This window comes from Prionailurus viverrinus, chromosome A2 (genome assembly GCF_022837055.1).
Source record: "Prionailurus viverrinus isolate Anna chromosome A2, UM_Priviv_1.0, whole genome shotgun sequence".
NCBI lineage: Eukaryota > Metazoa > Chordata > Mammalia > Carnivora > Felidae > Prionailurus > Prionailurus viverrinus.
The window spans coordinates 65,503,934-65,520,507 of record NC_062562.1 but is presented as its reverse complement, the minus strand read 5'-3'; the positions used below and the strand labels follow the sequence as shown (position 1 = coordinate 65,520,507).

Here is a 16,574-nt window from a genome sequence, read left to right as displayed (position 1 = left end):
GGGAGGGGGACAGTAAAGTGACCCCCAAATGGAGAAGGTGCTTTGACAAAGCAGGTGTCTCCATACACCTTACACAGAGGTTTGTGTTTTGTTTTTAATATTTAACTTTTTTAAAAAAGTTTATTCATTTCTTTCGAGAGAGAGAGCATGCGTGCACGGGAGGGGCAGAGAGAGGCAGGGGGAGAGAGAGAATCCCAAACAGGTTCTGCACTGTCAGCACAGAGTCCCAGGTGGGGCTCGAACTCATGACCCGTGAGATCATAAGCTGAGCTGAAATCAAGAGTCGGACGCTTAACTGACTGAGTCCCCCAGGCGCTCCTCTAGGCAGTGTTATTCAGGGGACCTTCCTGGTGGGAGATCAGGTGGAGGCCAATCCACAGCTGCTGCATAGTTACTCTCTGCAAAATCCAGACCTTACGCCACAGCTTTTATAGAGCGAGGGACGCACAGAGTAGGGGCGCCGTTGTGAGATCAGGGGGCTTGCACGCACCTAATCGGCAGCTACCCTTTAATGAGACCTTGCAGCCCCAGCTGAGCATCAGGAAGGGGAAAGGTTGTGGCATCCCTGACAGATTCATGGGGGGCCAAAGCGAGCCTTCCCCTGTCCCAGCCTCCCTGAGGTCTCCAAGGGCCCTGGAACTGGCTGCGAGAGAGGTCATGTGAGCAGACATGACCCACCGGAGGGCCGGAGAGGGGGCTCAGTGCGGTCAGAGCTACAGACAGATTCCTCTGGGAGAAATGTACTTCTGGCCTGTGCCTTCCTCTGTTCAGCACCTACAAGCTCGTTCCGAAGACAGGTTCTGTTTCAAAGGAGGCTGATTCACACTGCGGTCTGGTCAGGAGTGTTAAACGAGTCTAGCTGGTAAGGGTTCTTAGGGGTTTCAGAGGTCTGTCGTTTCCTTTGTGATTAAGAAAACAAACCTTGTGGGGCGCCTGGGTGGCTCAGTCGCTTGAGTGTCCAACTTCGGTTCGGGTCATGATCTCGCAGTTTGTGGGTTCGAGCCCCGCATCAGGCTCTGTGCTGACAGCTCAGGGCCTGGAGCCTGCTTTGGATTCTGTGTCTCCCTCTCTCTGCCCCTCCCCTGCTCGTGCTGTCTCTTTCTCTTTCTCTCTCTCAAAACTAAATAAACATCAAAAAGAAAAAAGAAAAGAAACCTTTGCAGCAGGAATGTGTCAATGGAGTGTCTCCCACCACAGGGAAAATACGGGCTTTCGACTGAAAGTGAGCGTTTTGCTCAGGCCATTCAAGCCCAGCAGTGGACGTGTCCTACAGGCTCGGATGGGCGGTGTGGCACTTGGTTTTCAGGTTGGAGCACTCCTGCACTGAGAAGTGACCTCGCACTGATGAGAGTTTCTCTTTGTCCCCTTCCCCGCAGGGCTGCCTGACCACGCCCAACTCCCCAGCGGTGAATCCGCGTTCCATGACGTTGGGTCCATCCCTGTCGCTTGGCAACATCTCAGGGGTGTCTGTGAAGTCGGACATGAAGAAGCGTCGGGCCCCTCCGCCCCCGACGCCGCCCGGCCTGGGGCCACCAGTGCAGGACAAGGTCTCAGAAAAGGTAGGCGGAGGGCGGCTCCGGGGAGTGGTGGATCCACTAAAAGGACCGGCGACTTCTCTGGAAGTTCCCTGTGTGCCCTACCTTCTGCAAATTTGTGGCTTTAGCGGGGAGAGTGTTTCGATCGAATCTTTAAGCTTTATTTAGAAGTAAAAGTGAGGGGCGCCTGGGTGACTCAGTCGGTTGGGTGTCTGACTCTTGATTTCGGCTCAGGTCATGATCTCACAGTGTGTGAGATCGAGCCCCACGTCGGGCTCTGAGCTGAGTGGGGAACCTGCTTGAGAGTCTCTGTCTCCCTCTCTCTCTGTCCCTCCCCTGCTCATGCTCACTCTCTCTCTCAAACATTTAAAAAAAGTAGAAGTAAAGATGAGATGCCACGCTCCTTCACGTGTGGAAGGTAGGACACCTCCTGTGCTCTCAGGCGTTCAAGGCCTGTGCTTGTTATTAGCATTTATTGTGTCTGCAGCATTAAAAGTTTGGGCGTCGTCATGATCTCTAAATGAGAAAATAGCGTGGTTCAGAGCACTGAAAGAAATCTGGAGTCTGTACGGGACAGGGATGATAGGTCGTAAAATATAGATGCCCCAAATAATTCAGATGCACAGGAAAGGAGGGAGGGCCTTTCACACTAAGTCACTTTCCACGTGATGGGACGTTTGCAGAGACCGTGTATGTAGGAAGCCATGGGTGCTAAGTTTATCATCAGAGCAACGTCACACCTTTGCAAGGGGTTGTCACTATGTGTGGACCAGAAAGAGCCTTTGTCCTCAGCAGCTGGGGTCTGCACTGGGCTTCTGTCCTCCCGCGAGTCTGCCGCGGCATGAAGCGCGATTGGAAATCCCAGGCCCTCCGTTCTCAGGGGCCGGGACGCTCCTTGACCAGGCAGCTCCTGTTCTCGAGGCTTGGGATGATGCACGGTGAAACTGATGTACAGGTTTCATCTTCTAAATGCATCCGTCCTCATTCAGGTGGGGGGAAGCAGGGACAGCACACGGTGTGGCCGGGATGGGACCGGACTTTGGAATCTTCTAGAAGCTGTGTTCTCCAAGGCTGACCAGCTGCGCCCACAGGTGGGCCTGCTCCACATGCATTCCAAGACTCCAAGCCACAGTAAGAATGCATTAGTGCTCACCAAGCAGGGAAGGTTCCCAGTGGCTGGCACCCCAGCTCCCTGGGGGACAGGGACACCACGCTGCAAACAGGGACTTTATAGAACACACATTAATTCTCTCACAGGGGCTTCATTTCCTGACTCTTTCCTTCTGCCTTAGCGTCCCTGGCCTGTCCGTGCTTCGTGGAGGCAGAAAACTTCACACTGCTGCTACTCTGGGTTTGAAGCCTTTTTTTTTGCGTATTCATAAGATGGCTTTTCCTTAAAATAAACTAGAATCTAAATCTGTACCTCCCAGATGGGAGGGTCGGCCTGGGGTCATGGTTAGAAGTTGCCTAAGTGGCTCTCTGGAGCAGTAGTCTTCTCAGATTCCTTCTTGCCTGGTTGTCTGTCCATCAGTCTTCATAAATCTTAATAAATCGTCCTCCGTCCTCACAGGTGTGAACTTTATCCCCAGGTCTCAGAGACCACCCTGCTCCCATCGACAGACCTTTCCATCCGTGCCTTAGCAATCTGTTGGAAAACCCTGACACAACACGTTTTAGAAGAAAATATTTTGATTTTTTGTGTTTCTTAAGCATTTTCTTTTTTTCTTTTTAATGTTTATTTTGAGAGAGAAAGAGAGACAGGGAGTGAACAGGTGAGGAGCAGAGAGGGAGGGAGACACAGGATCCGAAGCAGGCTCCAGGCTCCGAGCCGTCAGCACAGAGCCCGACGCGGGGCTTGAACCCACGAACCACGAGATCGTGACCTGAGCTGAGGTCAGACACTTAACCGATGGAGTCATCCAGGCGCCCCTAGCATTTTCTAATGCTCCTAAGCTCTTCTGAGTTCTCCGGGATGTTTTAGCTGTCTTTTGTTACCAAGAGCGTTAGGTACAAATGCACCCCATTTGGTCGTACACTTGCGGGACTAAATGTGCAAATTGAACCCAAAGTTTCTTCCTGTGCTTGTGTGGTGAAATGTAAACCTTTTTTGGGGTTTAGGATCTGAACTTTTTCATAACCCACAGACCATACTTCTAGCATTTAGTACTTTTCAGCCCCCTCCCTCTGGGGACATCAGTTTGCTTCTGATTGGGAGGGATGTTAGCACCAAAAACCACAAGTTCCAGCATCATTATTGCTTGAGGGCTGTTTGCAATGAGAATTGCGTTTCCTGGTGTTCTCGAAGGTTGATGCTGAACCCGATCAGCATCTTAAAAGTTCCTTCCGTCCGGAGAAGAGGTGTTCTCAGATTTTAACATGCTTCTCCAGAGTGGATAAAGTCTGCCCGAGTGGAAAAATGCATTGTAAATAGGGAATCGGGAATTTCAAGTGAAAAATAAATAGTTCTCTATACGCTGAAAAATGAACAGAGTTCCCTCGGAGGCAGTAAAAGCTTCTTACTAAAATCTGTTTTATTTGGCACAGAATGAGCGCAGAAATTGGCTCACAGAAATGCTCTCCTTTTTTAAGCATATGAGTGGCATATGGATTAGATTTAAGTATTTGCTGGGACCATATTTTTCCTTTTTATTTTATTTATTTTATTTTTTTTTTCAACGTTTATTCATTTTTGGGACAGAGAGAGACAGAGCATGAATGGGGGAGGGGCAGAGAGAGAGAGGGAGACACAGAATCAGAAACAGGCTCCAGGCTCCGAGCCATCAACCCAGAGCCTGACGCGGGGCTCGAACTCACAGACCGCGAGATCGTGACCTGGCTGAAGTCGGACGCTTAGCCGACTGCGCCACCCAGGCGCCCCTATTTTTCCTTTTTAAATGAAAGGTATTTTGTTATTTACTAATTTCTGGGAAAGGAACCCAGAAGTGTATTGTCATCGTTGTCGGGTAAGAACGTCAGTTCCTTTTTCACCAACTTCCTTCCAGATAAAGATAAGATGTTTGTTTGGAAAACCTTAGTTGTTCCTAACACCGATGTCCTGAATGGAAAGGAAAGGCTTATTTTCAAGGACATGACTAGTTTGGGGAAAGGAGAATGCCTGCATTTTCTTATTTTAGAAGAAAATATTTTATCTTTTTCTCTTATCATCTGGTCCGAAAAATTCAGGGTTCCCTTATTCAGGTCGCAGAAGGGGAATCATGTCAGACGAGTGTCGGTTCAGGGGACGCATTGTCCCCCAAATGCTGTCTTTGTATCAGCGTTTGTTACCTGTTTTTATACTCACGACGCGATCGCCAGTATTTGTTATTTCTAAAATACTTTCCGGAGAGACTTTCCCGGAGGGGGTAGGTAGCGCCAGTGAAAGAAATTAATGGTGTCCTCGAGCAAGCCTGTTAGCAGAGAAATTGGCAAGACGGGTCGAGAGACGTGTTATCTTTCCAGAGGAGACCGAATCTCTGTGCCAGACTTTCATCCCTCTTCCCGGTACCTCGAATGTAGTTCTAATTAAGTGGAACATTCAGACAGGAATGATATATATGTGAGGGCACCATACGCTGAGTCAGTAGTTTTCGAACTTAAGCGAGCATCAGAATCACCCCCAAAGGGCTTGTTAGAACACATTTTGCTTGGCTCCACCCTGAGGGTTTCTGATTCAGTAGGTCTGGGGCAGGGCCTGGGAATTTGTGTCCCAGCAAGTTCCCAGGCAAACCCCACTTTGAGAACCACCGCGCCGCAGAAACTCCGCTGCCCCGATCCGCTCGCTCGGTGTAAATATCTTGAACGGGTCTGGAGAGTTCTTCCCGCAGAAGAGTTTCCCTGGAGATGAATGGGTCTGTGCTCTGCAATAACGTCTGGGCACAGTTTGCCATAGTGTTAGCTGAGGCCTAACGTTGGATGTTAAGATAAATAAATAGTTCTTGCTTCTTCTTGCCGGGACCCAGGGTGTGTTCGTGTGAGGGACCGAGGGATTGCCTGTCCCAGGTGGGATTTTTCTTCCTGTTTTACCTTTGAGATTCCCCAGGGTCATCACTCCACTCTGCTGTGTGCTGAGACGACCTCACGCCTTGTCCTTGGCCCCGATCAAGGGCAGAGTTCTTGCTTGCTGTGCCTACCTGGGGGTCAGAGCCCCCTTTGTATGCCAGGTCTGAGTATCTATCCCCAAGGAGGGTGGTCTCTTGTCTCTTGCACACATGTGCCCCCCTCTGGGCTGTGGATCAGCGCAGATCTCAGATGACGCGTGGGGCCGCGGACACAAGTGCCTGCGTGGGCACCCCCTCCACTCACTCTCTGGTCCTCAGTTTCCTCCTCTGCAAAATGGGAACAGCCAAGGCAGCCTTCCCGGGTACATGATGTAGAGGCCAGACCACAGGCCATGCAGCTGCCTCCTGGGGTTAACATCCCAGCTCTGTCCGCCCTGGTCCTGTGGCCTTGGTGAGTCCCGCAGCAACTACCTCGCCATCCCCCTAGGTATGCAGACAGCACAAGAGCCCTTGTGAGAGCCAGGCATCGGGAATGGAAGAGCCGGAGGCAGGGAGGACCGACCAGTGGGAACGGTGGCTCTGTGCCCTGGCCAGGCTCCTGCGTTAACCAAGTGGCAGATTAAACTTAAAACTCAAACTCGTGGGCGCAGGGGCAGGGGGCCGCCTGGGTGGTTCAGTTGGTTAAGTGTCCGACTCGTGGTTTGGGCTCAGGTCATGATCTCACGGGTTTGTGGGTTCGAGCCCCACATCGGGCTCTGTGCTGACAGTGTGGAGCCTGCTTGGGGTTCTCATTCTCTCTCTCCCTCTGTCTGCCTATCTCTCTGCCCCTCCCCTGCTCGTGCTCTGTCTCTCCCAAAATAAATAAATCAACTTAAAAAAAAATCAAACTCTGTGTTGCCGTAAACACCAAAGGCAACGTGAAACAAGACCACACCCTCGTGCTGGCTTTGCCCCCACGTCAGGCACAAACTGTGAATACACCTCGTTCACAGGTCCACACTTTCAGAGTTTATTGGGGGGCCGTTGCTCATCCTTTGAAGGATCCTTGAAGCCCCTCTTTGAGAGGAACAAGAATAGAATACTGTCCCGTGATCTGTGCTTACGTGACTCAGTTTAGCCATTCAAGATGGAAAGAATCCCGTAAATCACGCCTGCCGATATCTGCCTCTTAGAACGCTCTGCGGGTCACGGACAGGCGTATTTCGCTTTTGTCTGTCAGTTGATTAAAAACAACTTGTGGGAGTTTTCTAGAAAATGCTGTGTGGTCTCATTTGAGTTCTCCTTTTCCACAAATGCAGAGGAAACGGCTCTTCCCTAATATTTTCAGTCGGCACATGGTTCTTTTACGCCCGCTTTTATGCCGAAGACAACTCTGAATCCTTTTTTATCGTAAGGACAAGGAATTCAAAAAGTATTTTAGTTATCCGGGCTCTCTTTTGTCCTGTAGCACTTGAATTATGGCATTCATCGTGGAAAGCGTTCAACACCAGATAATTCCAGTATGACAGCCACGTCTCTACACCATCTCAAGTTTGTTGCATTGGGACTAAAACCACTGGTGGGGACAGCCGTTAAAATGAGAGATCGGGAGGGGCGCCTGGGTGGCTCAGTCGGCTGAGCAGCTGACCTCGGCTCAGGTCACGATCTCGCGGTTCACGAGTTCGGGCCCCGCGTCGGGCTCTGTGCTGACAGCTCGGAGCCTGGAGCCTGCTTCAGATTCTGTGTCTCCCTCTCATTAAAAAAAAAAAAAAAAATTAATGAGAGATGAGGAGGCTGGTGTTACAATCAGTTATTAGTATAACCCCAAAAAAGATTTTTCCATGAAAAATGGCTTACGAGTTCAATAAATACGTCCACACCCTGCACTTAAGAGTATGAATTGACCCTCATTCCTTGGATATCTCAGTGCAGCGTTTTGTACTGTGTGAATAATTCGGGCAATCTGCACACGTTAGAAATCAGGGGAAAGTGTTACTACTTGAGATTCCGTATGAGAATCAGGTATCTAGAATATTACAGGACGTTGTAACCCTTTGCTGACCGCACCCCCAACGACACACTTCATCCAGAACTGAAGTGTACATCTGACCATCGCCAAACTCACAGTCCGTTTCTGTGGTGGTGCGTCAGATCATTCTGGAATGTTCCTGACCTCCCTCTGCTTCCCGGTCCATAGCAGAGAGAAGGCCCCCCCCAGCGATGTAGCCTCAGGAACCCTTGTTGCGGGGGGGGGGGGGCGTCCCCGCCGAGCAGGGTCACGGACCAGGGTGGGCTCCAAGCGTATTCTCTCTGCTGTTAGGACTGACGGTTGCTGCTTATTAAATCAAACGTCCGCAAGGGTGTTGAGGTAAATGGAAGCCCTGTTCCCGCAGGGCCATTTCCACTGTCCCCCTGGAGTGGGGACTCCTCCGAGTTCCCTGTCACTTGCCTCTTGCTGGTTGTTAACTTGTTTCTGGCAAAGGGGATGATGCCTGGAGACTTTTTAAAAATTATTCTTCGTGGGGCACCTGGGTGGCTCAGTCGGTTGAGTGTCGGACTCTTGATCCCAGCTCCTGTCATGATGTTCCAGTTCGTGAGATCAAGCCCCATGTTGGGCTCTGTCCTGACAGCGTGGAGACTGCTTAGGATTCTCTCCCTCCCTCTCTCTCTGCCCCTCCCCTGCACATACGCCTGTGTACCCATGCTCTCTCTCTCTCTCTCTCTCTCTCAAACTAGATATACATTTAAAAAAATTATTCTTCATACTAATCAAAGACCTCTGATGACCTCCAGCACGTGGGTGGTGCTCACATGAGCGATGGCTCAGCCTTGGCCTCCTGGAGCCCTGTGCTGGCCAGAAAGGATTCAGAGTAGAGAAGAGTGGTCCCTTTGATACACCCCGTGTGCCAGGGACCCAGGAGGGGAGGGGCCCCACCTGGACTGATCCCCCGTATAAGATGAGGGGGAAGGTCTATAGACCCACGTCTGTCCCTCACGTGCCACACCCCCTGTCCAAGAGCCCTGATCCCGAAGGCGGCCACCTCTCCCACACCCATCTTAGCACCCTGGTCCAGGGGCTCCCACCCGCCTGGGACGACCCACATTGCAGTAGTGGCCTCTTCCTGGGTCCCTGCATCCGCTCCTGCCCTCCTGCCCCCCTACACCACTGCTAGAGTAACACTGGTCCAAACACAAGTGGGGGCGTCATCCCCCTGGGGCATGACCCGAGTTCTTACCTCCGCCCGCAGCCTCCAGCTCTGGGCTCAGCGCCTCCCCGGTGCCCTCACCGCCCCTCCCGGAGGAGTCCACGACTTGTCCTCGCCGCAGGGCCCCGTCACATTCTCCCCTCACCTGTACCATGCTTGGAGGCCGCTTCGCCGGCCAGGCCTCCCTCACCCCTCCATCCGCCGGTCACAGTCTGCTCCGTTTCCCATTCTCATCTGTGTTTCTTCCAGCGTCTAACCCGTAAGCCCAGAGGCAGGGGACTTAGTGTCTCTGCTCCCTGCCGTGTCTCCGACGTCTGATGCCGTGCCGCTGTATCAGCAAGCGTTTGTGTTCATTCACTTTGCATTTCCGTGATTCACTCACCAGGCGTGGAAAGGTGGGTCCCCTCGAAGTGAAAGACACTGGTTGCAATATGTATGCGAAGAACTAACGAATGCCCTGCTCGCAGAGCCTACTTTAGAAAGGGCGACAACTTGGCCATAAGCCTGCAGAGTTCGCTCGTCACTACGGGAAAAGACGGTCGGTGAGCCCCCCACCAGGGCAGCCTTCTGCCGGATCCCAGGGCTAGAAGTGACCGTATGGTGGGGGTGCAGGAACCGTGTGCAGAGACAGTCACGCTGCCACGTAAATTGTGGACTCACCCCTCACGGCCATCCTGGCCAGCTTGCTGGTCACGATGGCCCTTCGTCAGTTGAGTTGAGGAAACCGAGCCGGTCCAGGCCTTGCTGCAGGTCAGAGACCGCGTAGGCAAGGGCTCTCACCGGCCGCACGTCCTGTACCATGTGTGGCCCTTCTTGGGAAGACCGGGCCCCGTCCCCCCACCTGCAGAGGCAGTGAGGATGAGATGAACGCACTTGGAGGGGGCCGCGTTCCCTCTGTGACTTGGTAAGAGGCAAACAGACCTTGGAGAGGAAGGCATGTGCGCATTGAGCTGGGGAGTCCTGTGGCCTGGGGACCCGTCCCAGGGTTTGGATATACGTCCCGTTACAAACTGCGAGTAGGTACCAGGCTTTCTCTCTGGTGTGGCTGGAGGCTTTCCACCTCCCTACTGTTGACTGCCCTCCACACTGGAATGTTCTAGAATACCACAGGAGGGCCCCACTTCTTTCCCATGCTGCACTGCCTGTCCCTCCTCTGTGTAGGCCTGCAGGCTAGTAACTCAGAGCATCCCCCCCCCCCACTCCCGGCCATTCAGGGCATCCCCGTGGACCCTTAGCCCTCCAGGTTACCCTGAAGGAAGCCCCTCCCTCTCTCCCTTCCTCCCTCCTCCCACCAGCTGAGCCCCCTCCTTGCGCAGACGGGAAGGGACTTTGCCCTGGAAACCTCCCCCCATGGCAGGCCTTTCCTTCTGGCTTCTTCTGTGTGTGTGCCCCTGAGCCTGTTTTTTTTTCTTTTTTTTTTTAATATTTTTTAAAGATTTTGTAAAATTTATTTGTCTTGAGGGAGGAAGAGAGAGAGCATGAACAGGGGAGGGGCAGAGAGAGAGGGAGAGGGACAGAATCCCAAGTAGGCTCTACGCTGTCAGTGCTGAGCCCAACCTGAGGCTTGAACTCACAAACTGTGAGATCATGACCTGAGGGTGAAACCAAGACCCCACCCAGACGCCCCTGTCTCTGAGCCTGTTGTGAACGTTTCTTTATGAAATTCAGACCTCTTACTACTCAAACCGGAGACGCACCAAGCACCCCTCCCCCACAGAGTGCCCCCCAACCCTCTCCCCCCCCCCACCCGTACCAAAGCAGATGCAACAGGTGATTTCCTGTGGAAAGAAGAAGCACTTTCCCAACCACATCATCTTCTCCCCACTAAAGGGCAAAACTTCCGTGATTTATTCCCTGCTGTTACGGTTTCTTTGGGGATAAAAACAGAGCCGTTCTCTGAGGCACATCATCCTGTGCGTTTGGGTTCTGGACAACAGTCTGACTGGCTTGGGGGTTGGGCATTTGCCTCTCCGTGGGCATGATGAGCCATGCCCCGGCATCGTGACTTGGAGTGCATTTTACGGCATTCGTGATTTTAAAGTCCACCCGCATTGTAGGGAACCCTCGGCCTTAGCTCTCCTCAGGGAGCCCCTTAGCAGAGGTCAGTAACTGCCACTACATGGGAGACTGCTGGTGACAAGTTCAGGATCCACCACCCCTATCCCCACGGCCTTGAGGACCCAGCATATACTTGGCCATCCATTTGGCTGAATCCCCGCGGGGAATGGTGTCTCGATCTCCGGTGCGTCCCAGCCCCACGCACAAGGCCTGGCACCCAGTGGCCCGTGAGTGAGCATTTTATAAACAAAAGAGCGAGGGCTCAGTGGGAGAAGAGCCAAGGAGAGCATGGCCTCATCTTCGGTGGTGATTAATGAGTCGTTGTCTCTCTGGGAGGTCTCTGGGGACACACACATGGGCAGATGGACCTGTGTGTTGACTTACACGGTACGCCGTCCAGCTGGAGGCTTGGGTGCACGGGGCAGCTAGACAGGAGGCCTTCCGGGATCCACAGTGATCTTCAGTGAGATGACATTCAGGGATAGGAGGGTTTCGGCGTCTCCAGTGGCCCCTAGATCCATCACTCCTGTGCTCCCTGCACTGTAGACCCTGGACATGCGTAACCCCAGACCCGGGTCCCATTGAGGCCCCTCGGTGGGCCCCAATCCAAGGCTGACCCTGGGGCCCCTAGATTTCTGGGGCAAGAATGGAGGTGGGGGTGGGGACCTCGCTAAATGGTTGCACCCGAGGAAAAGGCACAGCTATTTTGGAGGTGCTGGCAGAGTTTACGGCAGCCTTAGCCTAAATTCACAGAAGTGTGACGAGGGGGCAAGGTGGCAATGGCCCCATACTGCTCAACTGGAGTGACTATGTCTCAACATCATATTTTAAGAGAAAAAAAAATCTTTTTCTAAACGCCAAAAGAACATTGTAGAAACTGAAGAGTCTGGGGCTTACCGGCCCTTATTAACACAATAGCAGAAATTGGAATATTTAAGCCAAGAAACGTAAAGCCTCACGGGATGTGACAAGTCCCTGTCCTGGGCTGGGGCTGTGTCCGCAGGACAGGACGGGGGACCGGCACGTGGGAATTCCAGAATCGTTCGTGTTCGTGGAACGTGGGAAAGAACCTTCCGTCTGGCAGAGTTGGGGTGCCCGAGTGATAATTATGGGGAAACCCCACGTGGCAGTTAGATGCCGTGTCGGCTTACGCTGGCCTGTAGCAAGTCAGGACTCCGTCTGGTCCCGCTCTTGTGGGGACTCCTGTCTCCTTTTCATAGATGACGAGCACGCGGAGAGTGAGTCACGGCAGTGAGGAAAACCAAAAGCTAGAACACTTTCTGGGGGAAAGCCTTCGTAGAATCCATAGTAGTTCAAACTTTCCAGGCACACTGCCTGCCTACCAGCTAAGTCAAAGGGTAACCAGTTAGCTAGGCTGCCTTGATGAAATACCACAGACTTGGGGGGCTTGAACAACAGAAACTGATTTCTTACAGTTCCAAAGCCGTTAGTCCAAGGTCAGGGTTCTGCTGAGGCCTGTCTCGGCTTATAGACAGACGGCCGTCTCCGGGCCACATCCTCACTCTATGCATGTCCTTGCTGCCTCTTCTTCTTCTGGAAGGAATGTGGGAATCGCCTTAATGGCCTCATCTTAACATAATCACCTCTTTAAGAACCCTCTCTTCATATACAGTCCTGCATAGTCTAAGGTACTGGGGTTAGGGTTTCAATATACGTATTTGTGGTTGGTGGCGGGGAGGGAACCAAACTTAGCCCATAACAAAGGGAAGCTGAGTTTCTGTTTATGTGCCCTCAGTTTCCTTGGCCATAAGGAATTCAAGGGCAGGTAAGATTCGGTGCTTTAATTTTTTTTTTAATGTTTTATTTATTTTTGAGACAGGGAGAGACAGAGCATGAACAGGGGAGGGTCAAAGAGAGGGAGACACAGAATCTGAAACAGGCTCCAGCCTCTGAGCTGTCAGCACAGAGCCCGAAGCGGGGCTCAAACTCACGGACCGCGAGATCATGACCTGAGCCGAAGTCGGCCACTTAACCGACTGAGCCACCCAGGTGCCCCGGATTCGGTGCTTTAAAGGCTCTCAGTGTTTCATTGGAGCAGACATCTTATGTCCCCAGATACCAGAGAACAGCCCTTGTCTGGGTAGATGATGGCACGTGGGTCCAATCCATGGGAAATTCCCACTTGCAACACTGCTTTTTTAAAATTGTTTATTTTTGAGAGAGAGAGAGAGAGAGAGAGAGAGAGAGCAAGTGGGGGAGGAGCAGAGAGAGATGGACAAAAAATCCGAAGCAGGCTCTGAGCTGACAGCACAGAGCCCGACGCAGGGCTCGAACTCACAAACCGCGAGATCGTGACCTGAGCAGAAGTTGGCCGCTTGACCGACAGAACCACTCAGGCACCCCCGCACCCCTGCTTTTCATGATTCCCCCCCTAATTCCCATGCCGGGGACCGGAGACTAGACAGGGTGAAGACATCACTTCCAGATTCTTTCCCAGCAGGATCACTTCCAGATTCTTTCCCAGCAGGTGACATGCAGATCAGGGATGAAGCCCTACCCAAGAAAGACTATCCACCCTGGCTGGTAGTGTTTCAACTGTTAAAGCAGCTGGAGATGGGGGCCATTGTGCCTGGCCCGTCGTGTGCACCAGTATTCTCACCAGCAAAAGGATTTCCAGGACAGCTGGGCAGAGAAGGCACATTGTCCGTCCCCAGCCACCTGGTCCCAAGGTCAGCATTAAGACAGTTATAATGACCCAGCAATGGCCCGGTTCTTGCTGTGTTTCAGCTACGGTGCTAAGACCTCAGGTGCGTCATCTTCTTTCACTTAATCTTCGCGATATCGTCATGAAGTAGGGACTCTTGTGATCTTCATTGTACCAGTGAGGACGCCAAGGTTTACCAAGGTGACGTGAGATCACAGGGACGTACCTGAGGCAGAGACATCTCTCCGGCAGGAGGTTCTCCTGCGTGGGCGCTGAACGGGATCAGAGGGAAACATGGCGGCCATCAGGTGGCTTGAGCGCAAGACGTGCGGGCTTGCATCCTGGCCCTGAGCCCTCTGCGGGAGATGCGGTGGGTCAGGTCTCAGCAGGTGCTGGTGTATCATGCCAGTGCTGCCACCGTCATCTCTCGTGACATAGAGATTCTCAAACGGACAGGACGTTTGAAACGAAAAAGCAGGCTCATTTACTCACCGTTGACAGGGAAGTCATGTGTTTGCTAGCGGAGAATGAAAACCCCAACATTAAACACAACTCTAGGGGCGCCTGGGTGGCTCAGTCTGTTGGGTGTCTGACTCTTGATCCGGGCTCAGGTCACGATCTTGCAGTTTGTGAGTTCGAGCCCTGCGTCGGAGGCTGCTTGGGACTGTCTCTGCCCCTCCCCTTCTTGTACTCCTCTCTCGTTCGCTTGCTCAAAATAGATAAATACACCTGGAAAAAAAAAAACAACAGTGCTAAAGATCTCCTTGGAGGACATACTCATGCTCCATCGTGCACAGCCAATCCCCAGGTTTTTCAAACAGAGCGAATTCAGGATTCCGAGCCATGGAGCTCTTTCTCGGCAGCCCCGTCTGCTTCTCATGGGGGTGATCCTGCAGTCAGAATATCTGGCAGAACCGGGATGGAATCAGTTCCCCTCCACCTGTGCCCTTTATCAAGGAAGTTAAGCAAAAGTGGCAGATGATTCATGAGGAATGCTAACCTGTCGTTCTCTAGGGGGAATAACCAAACCAGGGGTTTCCCAGTGCCGAACATACATAAGCTTGACTCGTCCGAAACCCATTTCAACTCACACTGGGGGCCCCTGGGTGGCTCAGTCGGTTAAGCGTCCGACTTCAGCTCAGGTCATGTTCTTGCAGTTCGGGGGTTCGAGCCCCGCGTCGGGCTCTGTGCTGACAGCTCGGAGCCGGGAGCCTGCTTCGGATTCCGGGTCTCCCTCCCTCGCTCTCTGCCCCTCCCCCGCTCACACTCTGTCTTCCTCTCTCTCAAAAATAAATAAAAATTTTTAAACTCATACCAAAAGAAACGTATTCCCCTGCATCTCCTGCAGGCAGTGCCGAGGCTTGAACCTGTTATCCTACCAGTGCAGCCCGATGGTGGGTCATCTGCTCACTTTTTGAGACACCGCCTCTAGTGTTTGGCTCGACCCAGTTTGCAAAGATCTGTTCTCTGCTCATACCGTGTGTTATGGGGCTTCAAAAGCCTTGACAGGAATGAAGGATAAAAGAAGCAGGACGGTGAAGGTTCTTTCAGACCCAGTCCAACTTGACCTGTTTTCGAGTCAATGCTTGAAACAATAACTGCGCATTTACCCTTCAAACGTTCCAGAGACAAAGCATACCTGCCCGTTAGTAAATCGACGAAACTGGCCCAGAACTAAATAGTGGATTTGTACGAATTCCCTTTGACCCACACAGCCACCTAGAGGTTTTGTCCAGATCCTAAAATACGGAGAAGCAAATAACAAAAGGTATGATGGTGCAGAACAGTTTTTTCTTGTTGTTTAAACGTTGGGGGACGTGTGAATGCGAGGGGGGTGCCTCTGGTGTTTGGGATGTTTCCTTCTCCCCTGAGGAGGCAGAGGTGAGGCTCTGTATTGTGCTCAGAGGAAGTATTATTCCTTCGTCAAAACAAACACCCGTGTGAACCTGTCGCGCCCCATCCCCGTCACAGAGCCACACAGGAACTTCCTTGGGTGGAGAGGGCAGGGCCATGGATCAGGAGAGTTTGCAGAGAAAGGAAATGGGAGCTATTTTAGTTGGTTCACATCTCCCCTTGGTTACGGGTCCTTTCCCGCCCCCGCCACTTGCAGCCACAGAGGCGAGCTTATTTGAAGAAGATTAAAGTCTTCTGTATTTTTAGCCGTCATTCAAGCGTGACATTTATGGAGGCCTCAGCGACAGAATCAAAATGAAAAGGGAGCTTGGCTGCTTTCCTGCCCGTTGACGTTTTGGTGACACAAAGGAAATTAAAAGCTGGGCTTTATATTATAGAGTCACACGGTTTAAATAGCCGCTGTTTAAGTATGTTGTTCTTAGCCTCCAGCATCGTCATTTTGGCCACTGGGGTTCCTCCTGTCGACCACGTTAACAAGTCTGCATGTTCCCCTGCGACGACGCGTAGAATCTGATCAAATCATGATTTCATTGTTTTCCTTACTGTTGCATTTTGCTTCTTTGTATCAGAATACTTTTAGGGCTCTTTCTGATCACCTTGGTAACCAAAAGTCAGAAACAGTGGGTTTTAGAATTCCAATCCATATTTTATTTTTTTGTCTTACTATTTGTTTGAGAGGGTGTGGGGGGCAGAGAGAAAGGAGACGGAGAATTTACCGTATTTCCTCTTTACTTCCTCCCATACGCTAAGCTCCCCAAAACAGGACTCCAGCAACAAATCTGAAAGCATGTGGCCTGTCTTTGCTGAGGGAATAAGCAACGAGGCAGGTATCTCGTATTTCAGTGAGATATAGTCCCCAGGAGGCTGTGAGGTCTTTCTTTTTTATTACTTTATTTTGTTTTAAAAATTTTTTAGGCTTACTTATTTATTTTGAGAGACAGCAAGCGTGAAGGGGGGGGGGTGCAAAGAGAGAGGGAGAAAGAGAATCCCAAGCAGTCTCCACGTTGTCAGCAAAGAGCCCAACGCGGGCTCGAACCCACGAACCGTAAGATCGTGGCCTGAGCCGAAACCAAGAGTCGGACACTTAACCAACTGAGCCATCCAGGTGCCCCTGTAATGTCTTTCTCATCCATTTGCTGTCTCTACAACCTTGGACGACTCACTCAAAAGGACTTGCCGTTCAACTTTCCAGGGTTCTGGTTCCTCACAAGCAAAATAA

At 51.8% G+C, this 16,574-nt stretch overlaps 1 protein-coding gene across 5 annotated transcripts in view; it reads left to right on the top strand.

The window, feature by feature from the left end:
• Positions 1-16,574, top strand: part of COBL (cordon-bleu WH2 repeat protein) — a 276,082-nt gene that overhangs the window by 160,856 nt on the left and 98,652 nt on the right. For all 5 annotated transcript variants that reach the window (XM_047849242.1, XM_047849241.1, XM_047849238.1 and 2 more), the window contains one exon: positions 1,377-1,559. In XM_047849242.1, coding sequence (XP_047705198.1) covers positions 1,377-1,559 — 183 coding nt within the window. The remainder of the gene's footprint in view (positions 1-1,376; positions 1,560-16,574) is intronic.